This window comes from Polypterus senegalus, chromosome 14 (genome assembly GCF_016835505.1).
Source record: "Polypterus senegalus isolate Bchr_013 chromosome 14, ASM1683550v1, whole genome shotgun sequence".
NCBI classification, from domain to species: Eukaryota; Metazoa; Chordata; class Cladistia; order Polypteriformes; family Polypteridae; genus Polypterus; species Polypterus senegalus.
The window spans coordinates 127,190,459-127,206,436 of record NC_053167.1 but is presented as its reverse complement, the minus strand read 5'-3'; the positions used below and the strand labels follow the sequence as shown (position 1 = coordinate 127,206,436).

Genomic DNA, 15,978 nt, shown 5'->3' with positions numbered 1-15,978 from the left:
CGTCTCGTACCAGGATTTTTTATATAATAGAGACAAATGTAATAATGGTGTGCATCAAAAATGTCATACCTGGATGTTTTTAATTACTGGATTTGTAATTTAGTTGTAATGATTTAGTGATACAGCTTTTTCAGTTTGTTTCTTTTTTTTTTATGGCAACTTCTTGGTTGGATGCACTATATAAATCTGAAATTGGGAGTTTTTGTGACACCCCCCCCCAGTACATAACCACACTATACAATTTATATACTGTCTGTTTTCTTTCTGAACTCTCACCGTATAACTTGAGCTGAAAATCCATGTTTAATGTTTACTAATGGTGTAATTTGTGTGATCACTTTTTCTAATAATGTGTTGAAACAGGAAGCTTAAAGTGTTATTTGGGACTTTGTATTGAAAGAAAAAAAAAAAGTATTTTTTTCAAGATTGTCAGTCATTCTTGAGCCCCTTGTACTTCTGCAGTATATAAAGTATTTTCATAAATTTAAATTTCCCACTTTATCTTAAAGGATTTTTAACATCTGTAATATTGTCCTTGTAGTGTATGAAAACGATGACCAGTTACTGTGGAATCCAGATAACCTGTCTGAAATAAAGGTTGTAGAATTTTTGACTGAAGCATCAAAGCGAACAGGTGAAGAAAAAGGTGTTGATGCAATTCCTGAAGGATCTCACATCAAAGACAATGAACAGGTATATCTTAAAAGATTGCAGTGGATATAAATATTATTTGTGAATAAAGAAAGACAATGTATCTTGGAACCAATTTTTTGTACATTTGATATTCCCCTCAGCCTGGCTTTCATCTAATTGGATTGTACCAGACTCCATCCATTTAGCTTCAGGATCATGAGTTATCGCTTCTACATGTGGCCTTTTTCACCTCAAACAAAGTGGGGTGTCATGTTCATAAGATGCTTGTCACTGAGCTGTCTTCAGCAGTGGACTCGAGCTTCACTGTTCTGAGTGAGGTTTTATTAAACTTACACATAACAATTATTGGAGTCTTAATTTTTGCTTGCTCTTTGTTGGACCATTCTCTTAGACCAGTTTGGCAAGGTTAACCTTTGAAGGAAGAAATCTTAGGATAGTATAACTTTAAACGTCCAACAAAGGGCATACCTTATCTCGTTTGACTTTTGTTATCTTTATGAACAGGATATCAAATTGATGCCAAAGATTAGATAGTGTTCATTTTGGGTACTTAAGATCTGCGTTTTTACAGAAAACGTCTTCTACTTGGACTTGACACACTGGAGCACTTTATAGTCTAGTGTAGCACAGATATAGTCAGTACTGTAAATCTGAGCTCATCTTTACTATTCAGTAAAAAAATGGCATGGTCTCTAGACGCAAGTTAGGAGTATTTACCCCTTGTTGAAAGTTTTCAACTATCTTGGAAGTTTTGATTAAGAGAGGATAGAAACCATTGTGAAACTAACCAGCAGATTAGAGTAGTGGTGTTAGTTCTGTTTTCCTGGGCAAGGCTAGTATGGACACCAGATCTTCTGCAAAGCTTCCAGTGTAATGAATGCTTAGTCAGTGTCCTCCTTATTCAAAAGTTTTGGTTGTCTTGTGACTTAAAGAATAATGTTGCAGATGCCTGTAATGGAAGGATCACCACCTGGCAGGGTAGTCTTTGGCCAGACAAATGCCATTATAACAGAATAAAGTAAATGGTACCTTTATTAAACAAAATGTAGGAAATTAGAAGCACAGAGCTAATGCAAATTATTAAACACAAAGCCACGCTGGGTCTTCCTAAATGGCTGTAGAACCACTGTGCATCTAATGGGTGAATAAGTGGGCAAGCCGCTTGACAGTGCCATGGTAAAGTGCACCATTTTTATCTTTTTCCCATGAGTTGTAACGTTCTAGCCTGCTGAGTCTTCATCCCACTCTCTTTCACTAACTGTCCATCCAATTAGCCATTGTTTGGAATTGCTTTCAGGCACAGCAGTGACTCTATACTTATTTAAGCCTGCTGCTTATGTTCCTGTATTTTTAAGGTCTAAACCAGTGTTTCCCAAACTCGGTCCTGGGGGACCCCCTGTGGCTGCAGGTTTTTGTTCCTACCAGATTCCTAATCAGTGGCAACACCTGATAACACTGATCTCATTTAATTAGCTGGTATAGCAGCATGAGCTTTACATTTATAAGACATTTATAAATATTTGTACTTTTGCTATAGATTTAAATGCTTAACTCTCTTTTGTTGATTTCATTATACTTTGCCCTTTCTCTGTGCAGTTTTTGCCCCTCCGTTGTATCTTAATAATGACACAAACAAGCAGAGCAGACACCCAGGCAAACACAGAATAATCAAAGTCTGCAACTACTTTAGAGTCAGGATCCACTAATGAGTAAATAATGGATTAATTAAACAATTAAAGCAACTAGAAAAGTAGAATGAAAATCAAGATGAAAATACTGTTAAAAACAAAAAAAAAATACATTATTCCTATATAACTGCTTGGTACATTTTAATATTTTTTTTTAGCAAACTTAGTTATCTAATTTCTATATTGTTCCCAAAACACAGATCTTGGCAAATAATGCATCACTTAATTAGCCCAGGAGTTCAATTAAAAACAGAAGCTGGTTGGAACAAAAACCTGCAGCCACAGGGGGTCCCCAGGACCGAGTTTGGGAAACACTGGTCTAAACCATTTTTAACTATTTTTCAGTGAATCTGACTGTTGCATTAAACTGCACTGTTACCCCAGGTGGTGTTTGTTTTCAGCAGAAGTTGTACTTGTCAGAAATGACTAGTAAAGCCATGTTTGCAATACAGTTGAGCTAAAATGTGGTATAAATGCCAATAATTTGACAAATACCTTTCAATTTTCAATATAAAACATTGAAAGATACAACAGTTTTGGGAAAATAAAATTGCAAAGGTATGCCTTCAGCATGTTTTTCAATATGTCTCAACATTTTCTGCTGAAAAAACAATGAACTACACACATTTAATTCTTGTATCTGAAACTCAAAAAATGTTCTTGTCCAACTTTTCAAAACAGTTCATCTCTAGGATTAGACAAAGTGGGTACCTTACACTCCTTTCATTTACAAGCAGTTTCCTGCCTGCAGCTCACACATTTAATTTTACCAGATGTGTCATTTGTGTTGGGATTAGTGTGCATATTGATTAGTGAATGTGCATTAATGCAAACAAAATATTTACTTATCTTCACATAAATCCAATCCCTCCTGGAAAGGCAATTTAATCTGACGACAAACTTGTCGGAATCATCACATTTCTTTTTTGGTGGTGAATCCTTTTGGACATACTATTTCATTAACGCTGCATACCTGATCAGTCTCTCCATATGAATGAATGGTTATCTGTTTACTTTGTAGCTATTCACGGCCATTTCCTGATGATCCATTTTTTTGGAAGTAATTCATAGATAGATAGATACTTTATTAATCCCAAAGGGAAATTGCCATAATCCAGCAGCAGTATACTGATTAAAAAAAAAATTAAATTAATTAAAGAGTAATAAAAATGCATGTAAAAAGAGACAATAACTTTGAATAATGTTAGCATTTACTCCCCCGGGTGGAATTGAAGAGTCGCATAGTGTTGGGGAGGAACGATCTCCTCAGTCTGTCCGTGGAGCAGGACGGTGACAAAAGTCTGTCACTGAAGCTACTCCTCTGTCTGGAGATGACACTGTTCAGTGGATGCAGTGGATTCTTCATGATTGACCTTGATTTGATGTCTAAAATGTTATTCATATAATATTTTCTACAGGAAGTGTGAGAAAAAACGCTATATAAATGTAATAAATTATTATTATTGTGGAAATACAGATTACAATACCTAGCCTCCTCTGGGAGGAATCTGCATGTCACAGTACTCACAGACATGTGTCTTTATACTTTCTCCCCCTTCCTTGGCATAACGGGGATGTCAGATGTTCTGTGGTAGTGGTTCTTAAACATTTTTTTTGCGACCCAATTTTGCCTCTTTTGTGTCTTTGGGACCGACCACTGCTGCAGAGTGTCATCCTGAGGATCCATTTCCTTTGTAGAATCACAGCAGATTGTTGTCTGGGGTGGGGGAATTGGTGGATTCCCCATGCCCGCTGTGACCCTTTGCAAGGTATTTTGCAAACCGTTTTTGACACTTTCCCATTCTGTACGAAACATGACCCAAGTTCAGACATCATGCCACCCAAAATAGGTCACAACCCTTAGTTTAGGAAACACTGCTCTGCCGTGATCCTGCTGGGTCTTTTCCAGAGGTCCAGTTGTGCAATTTTAGATGCCCATTTCTCTCTCTAAGATTAACTGGTTGTTTAGAATAAGTTTTTAAATGTAGGATGCCTCCCAGCCCACATTCCTAGCCCTTTGGATCGCCTGTCGACTTCTGAGGGCTATAAGGGATGGGTCCACAAGGCACCATCACGGTTTCCCAGAGGACATCATAGACCCATATGTTTCTGTCACAGGATCAAATGTCCACTAGCTGTCGGAGGCATTGGCCTCTCTAGCATTTGCTGCATTGCCTTATTATTGTGTTTTCAGCCAAAGGGCCAGTAATTTCTACTGCTAGCTTTCATTTAGAATACTTCTTGCATGTTCATACTGGTTTCCCTACATATTTACATGCCATAACACTCCACAGTGAAACCTCTACTTCCCACACTAGCCTATACAGGACCTTTCTGATGCTGTCTCTGTCTTGGAGGTCTGCTGCCAGTCTTAGTCCAGTACTCTGACTTCCTGGTGATGCCTCTGCTCATGGCAATCTTTTGCCAGCTGAGTACCCCCTTCACAATAAACTAAAACAAGGTTCCTGCAAATGAAGCTAGGAGTCTTTGTTCATGACAGCAGGAATAGCTCACCAGTCTTTTTTCTTCTTCATCCTGACTGATATTTTTTGCATGTTTTACTTTTCCAGGCCCTTTATGAACTGGTAAAATGCAATTTTGATGCTGAGGAAGCACTAAGAAGATTAAGATTTAATGTTAAAGCTGCAAGAGGTAAGTAGCAATGAGGAGTAATTCATTCTGAGATGACCCTACCCAGTAACTCCTGAATGTAATTTTTTTAAGTGCATTCTGGTTAGGGGTGTGTGAATGGCAAAAAATTATCTCGCTATTTTCTGGGACTTTGATAACAATAATTATACAATATTTTGCATCCTTTAAAAAACATGTTTGTAAAAGTATTATTGATCTGGCTTGGTCTTGTTAATAGGATATTAATTGTAGCTTACTAATGAGATTAATGGAAAACAGTTGAGGGAACAGGTCTTATTTACTTAAAATTGGAGTAAAATAGCACAAAAACATTAAAATCACCACTGAAAGTATTACCGAGATCAAACAATGAAAGTATGAGCAAACCATTTCAAAATGGCCCACAAAGCTATTATAACGAACCCAAGTTGTTTAGTAAAAAAGCACTCTGCACTGTACTTATATAGGAAGAATAATAAGAAAAAGTACTGCTACTATTGATTTACTTCCAAACCCCATGATTTCTAGTAAATGCTGTAGGGCACACCATAGCCTATACTGGATCATACAGAAGTCACACTTAAGGCACAAGGCTGTTGTGGGATGCATTCACTCATAAGGTCACTTTTAGTCCTCAGTTAATCTATTATGCATATCTTTGTGATGTGGTAGGAAATATGAGTATCTCCTTGGCACCATGTGAACATGGAGATGATGTGCAAAATGCTTTCAGAAGCTTTCCAGTCTGGAATTGGAAAAACAGAATTCAGGTATTGTGCTGCTTAATATGATAAGTTGAATAATAATAATAATAATAAAAAAAGTTAACATTCTCAAGTGTGTTTAATCCACTTCAAGGTCTTAGTGGTCGGATCCTAAGAAGACCAGGTGCAAGGCAGGATACTTTTAACATTTGTTTAGTGTTTACTGCCAAGATTGTTTTTGAACGAGTAGGCTGGTGCCCTGTCCACAGGTTGTTCCTTCCTTCCACCCCATGCATGCTGGGTTAGCCTCCAGCTTCCCTGCAGCCCCTACCCGGTTGGGTGATAGATTAAAATGTGAGTTCAGACAGCACCGTACCTCCTTTTGCTTCTTGTGGAATTGTAGCTTTTTTTCACACAAAAATACAAGACCAAATATCAAGATTTTTTCAATACTAAATCGTGGTGCCTGTGCACACACAGAATCTACTGGATTATATCTCCCATTGATTAATAATTGTACCGTCAAACATGTTCTGGCATCTTGGCTTGTACATTTTTCTCAACTTGGTACAACGTATGAAATTTAATCGTACCATTTAGTGTTTGCTTTTAGGATATCATTTTGAAAGTGTGAAATGGAATGAAAAAGAACAAGTGGCTGCATGTTTTTTTCTATCTCTTTTAATATCCAAGCATTAATAAATGTTAATATATCTGAATGTTATACTGTATATTACTTACCAGTGCAAATTCTGTTTGTAGATGGTACCCAACTTGCTATATACAGGTGACAGAGTGCACTTTATTAGGGGATTGAGCTTCACTGCTCTTTAGTAAATCAATTATAGGAAGCCACATTCATGAAGTTTTATCTGAACATCCAACATGAAATCGCATAAATGTTCTAAACCCAATATGTGTTTAAGTTTAATGCTTTTAAATCCAGCTTTTAGCATGTTAGAGCTTCAGATTTCTTCCATCTGTAATTGAATTCATCAAGCCCAGGTGCACGCTCTTGTCTACAGCTGGATATTGCCCATCAGGAGCACAATTGCGAAGTGATTCCAGTATTCCCTGTGAAATTTTCAAAACTGTTGCATCTCTTATGAAAGGTTTCATTTAGTTTTATTAATAATGTTTCTCGTTTCACGATATTTGCCACACTGACTTCAGTATAACATAGCATTCATCCGGTTACATTCATCTGGTCTAACCCACCTGCAAAAACACTCAAGTTTGAGTTTCCAGTACAATGGGTTTCATTTATTTAGATGACAAGTAGTGTTGTACAAAATTGTGTTACATTCAATTGATGCAAATTTTACTCCCTGCTCATTTGTTTAAAAGTAAATTCACATTTTTTTGGGGTGAAGAAATGCTTGAGCACATGTCTGTTACTGAGATAAAGAACATCATTGTGGGGAAAGATGTCAGTGCATCCTGCAGCCTGTTATATGCAACAAAAGCACATTTAATGTTGCTACTTTACATGACAAGCTGCTGTATCCTTCCCCCACATCAAAAATGGTGATGAAATATTTGCATATTTTGACGAAAATAGTTGTGCCTTCATTTTGAGTTATATAACTGATTTTGAGCATCACAAATTTAACTCTTTGTGCTTGCAGTACACTTTTTGCTAATCCTCTGTGATATTATCTGAGTGACTTTAGTTACATAAGAATTTAAGTTTCAGGTGTTTTTATAATTTGCCAGTAGATGGCAATCTTGTCCTTGTTTTTTTCTTTGTTTTTTTTTTTCTACGTAAATAATACTGTTCATGCGTTTCTAATTAAGCAGTACTTTGCGATACCATACATTGGGCCACTTAAGTAGCTCTCTTGTAATGAATTGCATATTCTTATCCATACTAATTACTTAGCTTATGTGCAATTAATTATGTTGAACGAGTCTTATTTTTATGAAGTTTTATTGATTAAAAAGTTGAGTAGTAACAAAGTCAAAGAGCACAATGCCTCTTATTTGCATTTGATGTTTATTAGTTGATATAAATGGTTAGACTCAATTGATTTCTGAATCTATGAAGTTATTCTTTTTGTTTTCACTTCTCCCTAATTCACATCTCTTCTTTCCGTCTTTAGCGTGTTTTTCATGTTTTGAGAGTGAGAAATATAATCTAGGTTTCTTCAAAAGTTCTACTTTGGAAACTGTAAAAATCTTAATCCTAATAAAACACTACAGAAATGCTTTTTCATTACTAGAGCTTCCAATGTGAGCTTTGTAGACTGTTTGTGGCATTAATGCTTGTTCTCATGAAGGCTCATTAAATTTGGAATCTTTAAACATGAGACTGGATGACTACATTTTAAATGTTCATCTGATCTCATTAATACCATTATAGCAGTAGTAGATTTTATTTCACATTTACATTCTGGGAGATTTGAATCCCTCTATGTAATTTTTATTGAATTATTGCCCTTTTGCAATAAAGCATGTTGGAGCTTATTTATTTATAGGCAAATCAATATGTTCAATGAAACTGTACACTGTGTGCACAATTATTAGGCAAGTGAGTATTTTGACCATATCATCATTTTAATGCGTATATTCCAACTCCAAGCTGTATTAACTTGAATGCTTATTGGATTTAAGCACGTTAGGTGATGTGTATTTGTGTAATGAGGGAGGGTGTGGCCTAAGGAGATCAACACCCTATATCAAGGTGTGCAGAATTATTAGGCAGCTAGTTTTCCTCAGGCAAAATGGGCCAAAAAAGAGATTTAACTGACTCTGAAAAGTCAAAAATTGTAAAAAGTCTTTCAGAGGGATGCAGCACTTTTGGAATTGCTAAGATATTGGTGTGTGATCACAGAACCATCAAACATTTTGTTGCAAATAGTCAACAGGGTCGCAAGAAACGTGTTGAGAACAAAAGACGCAAATTAGCTGCCAAAGATTTGAGAAGAATCAAACGTGAAGCTACCAGGAACCCATTATCCTCCAGTACTTTCATATTCCAGAGCTGCAACCTACCTGGAGTGCCCAGAAGTACAAGGTGTTCAGTGCTCAAAGACATGGCCAAGGTAAGGAGGGCTGAAACCCAACCACCACTGAACAAGAAACATAAGTTGAAACGTCAAAACTGGGCCAAGAAATATCAGAAGACAGATTTTTTTCAAAGGTTTTATGGACCGATGAGATGAGAGTGACTCTTGATGGACCAGATGGATGGACCTGTGGATCAGTAATGGGCACAGAGCTCCACTCCAACGTGGAGGTGGGGTACTGGTATGAGCTGGTATTTTTAAAGATGAGCTAGTTGGACCTTTTGCATTGAAGATGAACTCAAAATCAACTCCCAAACCTACTGCCAGTTTTTCGAAGACACTTTCTTCAAACAGTGATACAGGAAAAAGACCATGATTTTTATGCAGGCCAATGCTCCATCACTTGCATCGAAGTTCTCCACTGCATGGCCAGCCAGTAAAGGCCTTAAAGATGAAGGAATAATGACATGGCCCCCCTTCCTCATCTGACCTAAACCCTATCGAGAACTTGTGGGCACTTCTTAAACGCTAGATTTACGGGGGAGAAAAACAATACACCTCTCTGAAGAGTGTCTGGGAGGCTGTAGTCACTGCTCCACAAAAAGCTGATCGTCAACAGATCAAGAAACTGACAGACTCCATGAATGGAAAGGCTTATGACTGTTATTGGAAAGAAGGGTGGCTATATTGGTCATTGATTGATTGATTTATTTTTTTTTGAAATGTCAGAGATGTTTATTTGTAAATTTTGAGGTGTTTGTTTATTATTCTCACTATAACAGATGAAAATAAACAAGTGAGATGGGAAAATTTTCATTTTTCCTTTAGTTGCATAATAAATCTGCACACTGATAATTGCCTAATAATTGTGCGCACATATGTATTCCCCTGATGATGTTCACACTCACATTTCCGTTGTGAAACATTCAGGTTTCAGGTTTATTAACATTTTGGATTGACTAATAGCACTGTGTTTGTTCCATATTAAAATTAATCCTCAAAAATACAACTTGCCTAATAATTCGGCACTCCCTGTATAAATTTCCCTTTTAGCAAGACTCTTGTCATATAAGCATCTAGTAAGAAAACAAAATATGAATGAAATTATGCTAGTTAACAAGAAAATTGAATAATGATGTAGCTATTTATTTGAAATATAATATATTTCATCACACCTTTACTTTAAATCAGTAGGCATAACTGCAGTTTGCACCTTCACTTCTGTAAAGATTTAAGTGAGTAGTAATCTGGGTTTTTGGGAAAATAATGTGCTTGAGAAATTTGATTATGGCCTTGTTGCCTGTCAAGTTAGGAAAGCATTTGTGAAATCTGGAATTTTAGGTTCTCTCTACCCAAATGGCAGATGCAATGGGTAATAAACATGGCAAGTGTTTTCAACTACTTAGGATAACTGATGGTGATAATGGTGATTGTATATCTTTTATCTCAGAGGAGCTTTCAGTATGGACAGAAGAAGAGTGCAGGAATTTTGAACAAGGACTTAAAGCATATGGAAAGGATTTCCATTTAATACAAGCCAACAAGGTATGTAAAATACTCCAGGATATAATATTAGGTGTTAAGGGGAGGTTAATTTGTATTTTGCAAATGGCTTGATTGTTGAGAGCAAATTTATTTATGTTTGTTTATTTTAGAATTACAATTTATTTCATTACCACTTACAACGACGACTAATTAGATATTCGGTTATATTATGCTTGTTTTCTATATTGCACTTCTTTAAATTATATAATTTAATTTGTACAGGTCAGAACTAGATCTGTTGGAGAGTGTGTATCATTTTATTATATGTGGAAGAAATCTGAGCGTTACGACTTTTTTGCTCAGCAAACTCGGCTTGGAAAACGGAAGTACAATCTTCATCCTGGTGTAACGTGAGTGTTTGTTTCTTTTTTCACTTTTGTTTAAATAAGAAAGTATAACAAGATAAAAAAAATAAGGTATAGGATAATGGATATCTAAGACATAATTATTTTAGAGCTCTGTTAAGTCAAAATGGAACAAATATCCTAAATAGAAGCTTATAAATCACTTTACACAAATACTAAGGGTTTCAGTGGCTTATGCATACTAGAAAACTAAATGCTGATCATTTAAAAAAAAGGTGTAAATTTGCTGAAGTCTCGAGAGTTTGATCAGTAGTGAAGATATGGGTTAAGATTTTCATCTGTATTGGTGCCATATTCACAATTTTTTGAACCTCAGGGTTTTTACTATGACAACCATCAATGACTAATTTTGTTCCATGTAAATAAGTGGTACTCAAACTTTTTTGCCAGTAGCCAAAATTGTAAAAACACAACCAGAAACCTGTCTACTTGAAAAGGACACTAAATGTTAGTTAGGTTTGCAAGTAAATTATCTACCTGATAATATTTGGTGTAACTTGGTGAAATCAAATCTTCATAAAGATAATAGTGAAGAACAGCACTGGACAAAGAGAACATAGTTTTACAATTAGTAAAACCAAAATAAATGCAAAACCCCATGTTTTTAATAATTACAAATACAGTCTAAAATTTATTGAACAGCTTTCTAAAAAATTAACATTTTGTAAACAACAAATACTGCTATTAGTGTGTGTTCAGATGCTGAGTAAGGAGGATTCATTCTTAAAGTTAAGAGACAGGTGAACGATGGCACAACTAACTTATTATAATTGCAGGTTATATTGTCCATGAGAAATGCTTGGAAAACTTGCCTTGATTCTGCAAATTCCAGTTTCCTAATTAATAAACACTGAAAGAGTTACTGCATTTTCCTGGACTGCGCTCAATGTTCCAGAAGTGGAAGACTGTGAAATCTTGGCTGTAGACTAAGATGGAGCTTGATGAAAAAGGATAAAAAAAAATGTTTGCAGTAGTTTCCTTCTGAGGCGTTTTCACTGTTTTAAAAAGCACCCATTGGCAAATAAGTGAAAAGCAATGGGATGTGACTACAACTTGCAAAGACTTGATTAGCTACTGCATGCATGCTACTTAAACTAGCAGTCTTTCAAAAGCTGATATTGTTTGTACCCACAACATCTGAATTTTTTTGTTTAGTACAATGCACTCATGAAGAGAGTACCATCAAATCCTTTTTAACAAGAAAAGAGGCTTTATAATTCTGATCAGCTCCATCAATTTGTCTTATACTACAGTAATGCCAGATAGCAGACACCTTCTTGTTTGCATTAACTTATGTAAGTGGTATTGCAGTGTTATACACATTTTTGGTTCACATTATTTGTAAAGCTGTAAATTAATCGGCCTCCTCACAGATTAAACATGACAATCTACTGTAGTTCCAATTGCTTGCTGACCGACTGGTGCATCTCTAATTTTCAAATGTATTTTTTCTACACAAGTAAAATCTTAGTGTACATATATTCATTTCAGTCCTGTACCACGCAGGAGCTTATATAGCCTATATTAGAAATGGTGGATTTAAAAACCATTGCAGAAATCTTGTACTTTTCTTGTACATTACTGAAGAAATGGTCAGTTGATTGCTTACAAAAAAAAAATTTCTAAAAAGGCCTTTGTGTTTCCCAGTCACCTTGCAATCCATCTCAGTAGTTAGCGACCCACTAAAACAAATTGCCCTTCTGATTCTTGGCTTACCCATCCCTAAGGAATGCTGGACTGTACATACATTTTATAATATTACCATTGTTTTACTAAACATCTTTTTATATTTATGTTTAGGGATTACATGGATCGTCTTCTAGATGAGACTGAAAGTGCAGCATCAAGTCGGGCAGCATCACCTCCTCCTACTACCTCCAACAGCAGTACTAGTCATTCAGAGAAGGATGATAGCAGCAATCAGAATGGTGAGTTTATAAAGTGCTTTAAAGGCTAATAAAAACTAAAACGATTTGGACAGTTTAGTCAATAAAGACAATCTACGAGAAGTGGTAAGTTATTGATTTGTTACTTAAAATGTTCGATTGTTTTTTGGAAATTCATGTTGATTTGGACCAGTTTTGTGATAGTCTTTGAAAGTGAAAGAAAAATTACTCTTAACATTTGCACGTTTGTGTTACTCACACTTTGAGATTAAGCTCCTGAAATATACACACTGAGGAACCTATCCTACCACATGCACTTCAGAAGAGGTCATCCACCTGACGCTAAACATGTTCAAGCCCACCCAGTACTAGGCTAGGAGACCATCTAAGAAAAGCTTGGGTTGCTGCTGGAAGATGTGTTCTTGAGGCCAGCAGGGGGTGCTTAACCTGTAGTCTGAATATGGACCCCAATGCCCCAGTGCAGTTATGAGGACACTGTGCTGCCATCCTTTGGATGAAATGTAAAACTGAGGTCCTGACACCGTGTGGTCATAAAAGATTGCCTGGAGCAGAGTATATCCCAATGTCCAGGCTAAACTGCCCTCCATGGGCCTGGTCATTCTGGTCCCCTAATTATCCCTGGTGTCTAATTGGCTATATCATTTTCACTATTTCACCACCTAATAGCTAATGTGTGGCAAGAGTACTGGCGCAAAAATGGCTGCCGTCGTATCATCCAGGTGGATGCTACACATTAGTAGTGGTTGAACTGGCTCCCCACCCACTATGAAAAGTGCTTTGAGTACTGAGAAAGTGTATATAAATGTAAAGAGTTATTATTTTATCATTATTCATAAACTTTTACTCATGTTTTCATGCAGAATGGAGATAAAAAGGCTTCTGATGCAAAACAAGTCTATAGTAAACAATGTTAAAAAAATTAAAGCAATATCATAACATCTGTGAAAAAACTCGTGTTGCATAATCCACTCAAGAAGACATCCAGTTGCATGTTCAGAATGTCCTAAACACACACATTTTTACTAAAATTTTATTAAGTAAGTCACTTCCAGAAAATGCTCTCATGATCTAAAACAATGCGCTTAAGACACGGTAGAGCATTTAAATTGAAGACCCATCCTGACAACCCCTAACTCCCTACCTCCTTTATTCACGGTCAAGTGTCCAGCTTACATAGAAGCAGCTTATTCAGTGGTTAATCCTGTTTTTCACATGATTTCACCAGTGCAAATTTCACTGTGAGACATGTACAACTAAGGATCAAAGGTTAAAGAAAAAACAGTGAAAACCTCATAAGGAAAAGACTGTGCCTAATACTTGTGCACGTCGGATATACCTTAACAAGTAGAAGATCAGTTCTTCTGGGTGATGGAACTTAACAAAGATTTGAAAAGGCCAAAAGCCACATCTACGTTGACTCCCATATTTTAAAGGTAACATAAGATTTCCAGCAACTATGAAACAGTTCCCCAACTACCTATTAATTATTTAGAAATGTGTGTCATGTAATTACCACTTAAAAAGTAAGTTATATTGAGCTACTGCCAGTGTCATTGTTTGCAAAGTACCAACAGTTTTTGTCAAAATGTTAACTGTTTTTTTTTTTTTGAACAGGAATTGCTCCTCATGGCCACTTGGATTCATTGTCCAATATGAATGAAGCTAAAAGCGAAGAACTGCAAGTAAATGGACCCAGTAGTCATTCCCAAGACTCTTCCTTGATAGAAAAAGATACAAATGGCTTTAACAAAGACGTATTCGGTGACAGCAGAAATATTCTGACTGCAGACGCTGATGAGAACAGCAAGTTTGAAGAAAACATGGACAGATATACCAAGAGACGGAAGCTTGACAATGATTTTTCTGTAGAAGCAGACAAACCTGGGACATCTTCTCAGGGGTTGAGTGCTAGTTTAAGATCTGAAGAAGCTGTTGTAGAGAATGACTGAAACAATGCAGTTGGCACTGTCAAGAGAATAACCAAATGAGTGACTGTAAAACTGGGCTTCCAGTAACGTTAAGAATGGAATCCGTACACCACCGAAGATTAATTTGATTGTAATTTGCATGTCTCCATTTTATAACATTGAATATAATGTTCCTGTTCAGAGTGCTAAAGCCACATTATTTCCATTCAAGGACACATTTTCAGAACTATCTAAATTTTAACTGTTATTTCCTGTTTGTATCAGAAATTCTTGCTATTATTTTTGTACTTAAATATTTATATTTTTATTGTGTTTCAAAAAGAAAAAAAATTCTAAGCCAGCCTATTGTATTTGGTAAACTAGAAGCCTCTCTGTTTGAAAAAGGGATACCCTAGCTTTAATGGCAGGCAGTCTTGCACTTTTTTGTACAATAGTCTAGTAACCAACTACATATCATCAAAGCAAATAAGATTTGAAATCCTGGACGCCTTATATGTACCCACTTGTTTTTATAGGATGTAAAATGAACCTTTGGGAAGTCAATGAGGTTTGTTATGCGTAAATGTCTGACATCAGTGATGTCTTATAAATCACAGATTATATCTGGCAGATAAAATACTTGCTGTATTTTTCCACATTCTTTGTAGACTTTGAATTTTTTAGAAAGTACTTAAAACTGAAATGTTCTTTCTGTAAAGATTGTATAGTTTCATGTTGTACAGTTCCTACACTTTTAACTTGGAAAAACAAATATATATATAGATATATATATTAAGAATAAGTGTGAGCCTTGGTGAATGAGCAGGTATTTTCTCTTCGCAGACTGGCTTTTTTCATAAATATATAATTTTCTAAGTGGAAACTTAAATATTTTTTGTCATGCAGGTAACACCAAGCATGCCTACCGAATAGGCATCAGCTACATTGAATAAAATGTTAAGATAAAAAGATAATCTGGCAATGTGTTAAACCTTGCTTGAGCTCTTGGGCATGTATGAGGAGGTAAGAATATTTTTCCCCCCAGCACATTTGGAAAGGAAAAATTACTAGACATGTATTATGAAAAGTACATCCGTATGATTTACAAACCTAATTTGTTCTTGAAAATTCTAAGAATTAAAATCCCAAATATTTATTATGGGAAAAATACAAGTTTAACCAATAAAACATTAAATCTCCAGAAAGCATTCTAAACAAATAATGCATCTGTTGTTAAAAAAGATGGCTTGATGTAAAAAAAAAAAAGAAAGTCCTGGAGATTGCAAATTAGTTTTCTTATGCATTATGTTGTGGTATGTGAGACAAAATATAGTAATTAGCATTCCAGTGTTGGGGCTTATGCAGATAAGTAAAATAAATTTTTATAAAACAAGTGAAACAGAACGTACTATATGAAGTTTGTCAAAGGGGAAGAAGTAGAATGAACTAAACAGGAATTGTTTTTGTCTATTCTAAAAGATTACTGTTGATTTTTAGCACAGGCATTAGATGAACACAGGAGATTTCTTGCAGGTAAGCACAAAGTGGTTTTTACCATCATCCTCAGTG

General features: G+C 35.8%; 1 protein-coding gene across 2 annotated transcripts in view; it reads left to right on the top strand.

Annotated features, from left to right (window-relative positions):
• Window positions 1-15,378, top strand: part of mier1a (mesoderm induction early response 1a, transcriptional regulator) — a 71,988-nt gene extending 56,610 nt beyond the window's left edge. For both annotated transcript variants that reach the window (XM_039734888.1, XM_039734889.1), the window contains 6 exons: window positions 542-693; window positions 4,913-4,994; window positions 10,136-10,230; window positions 10,453-10,580; window positions 12,396-12,523; window positions 14,117-15,378. In XM_039734888.1, the coding sequence (XP_039590822.1) occupies window positions 542-693; window positions 4,913-4,994; window positions 10,136-10,230; window positions 10,453-10,580; window positions 12,396-12,523; window positions 14,117-14,451 (920 nt within the window). In that variant the 3' untranslated portion in view covers window positions 14,452-15,378. The remainder of the gene's footprint in view (window positions 1-541; window positions 694-4,912; window positions 4,995-10,135; window positions 10,231-10,452; window positions 10,581-12,395; window positions 12,524-14,116) is intronic.
• Window positions 15,379-15,978: the final 600 nt, after the last annotated feature.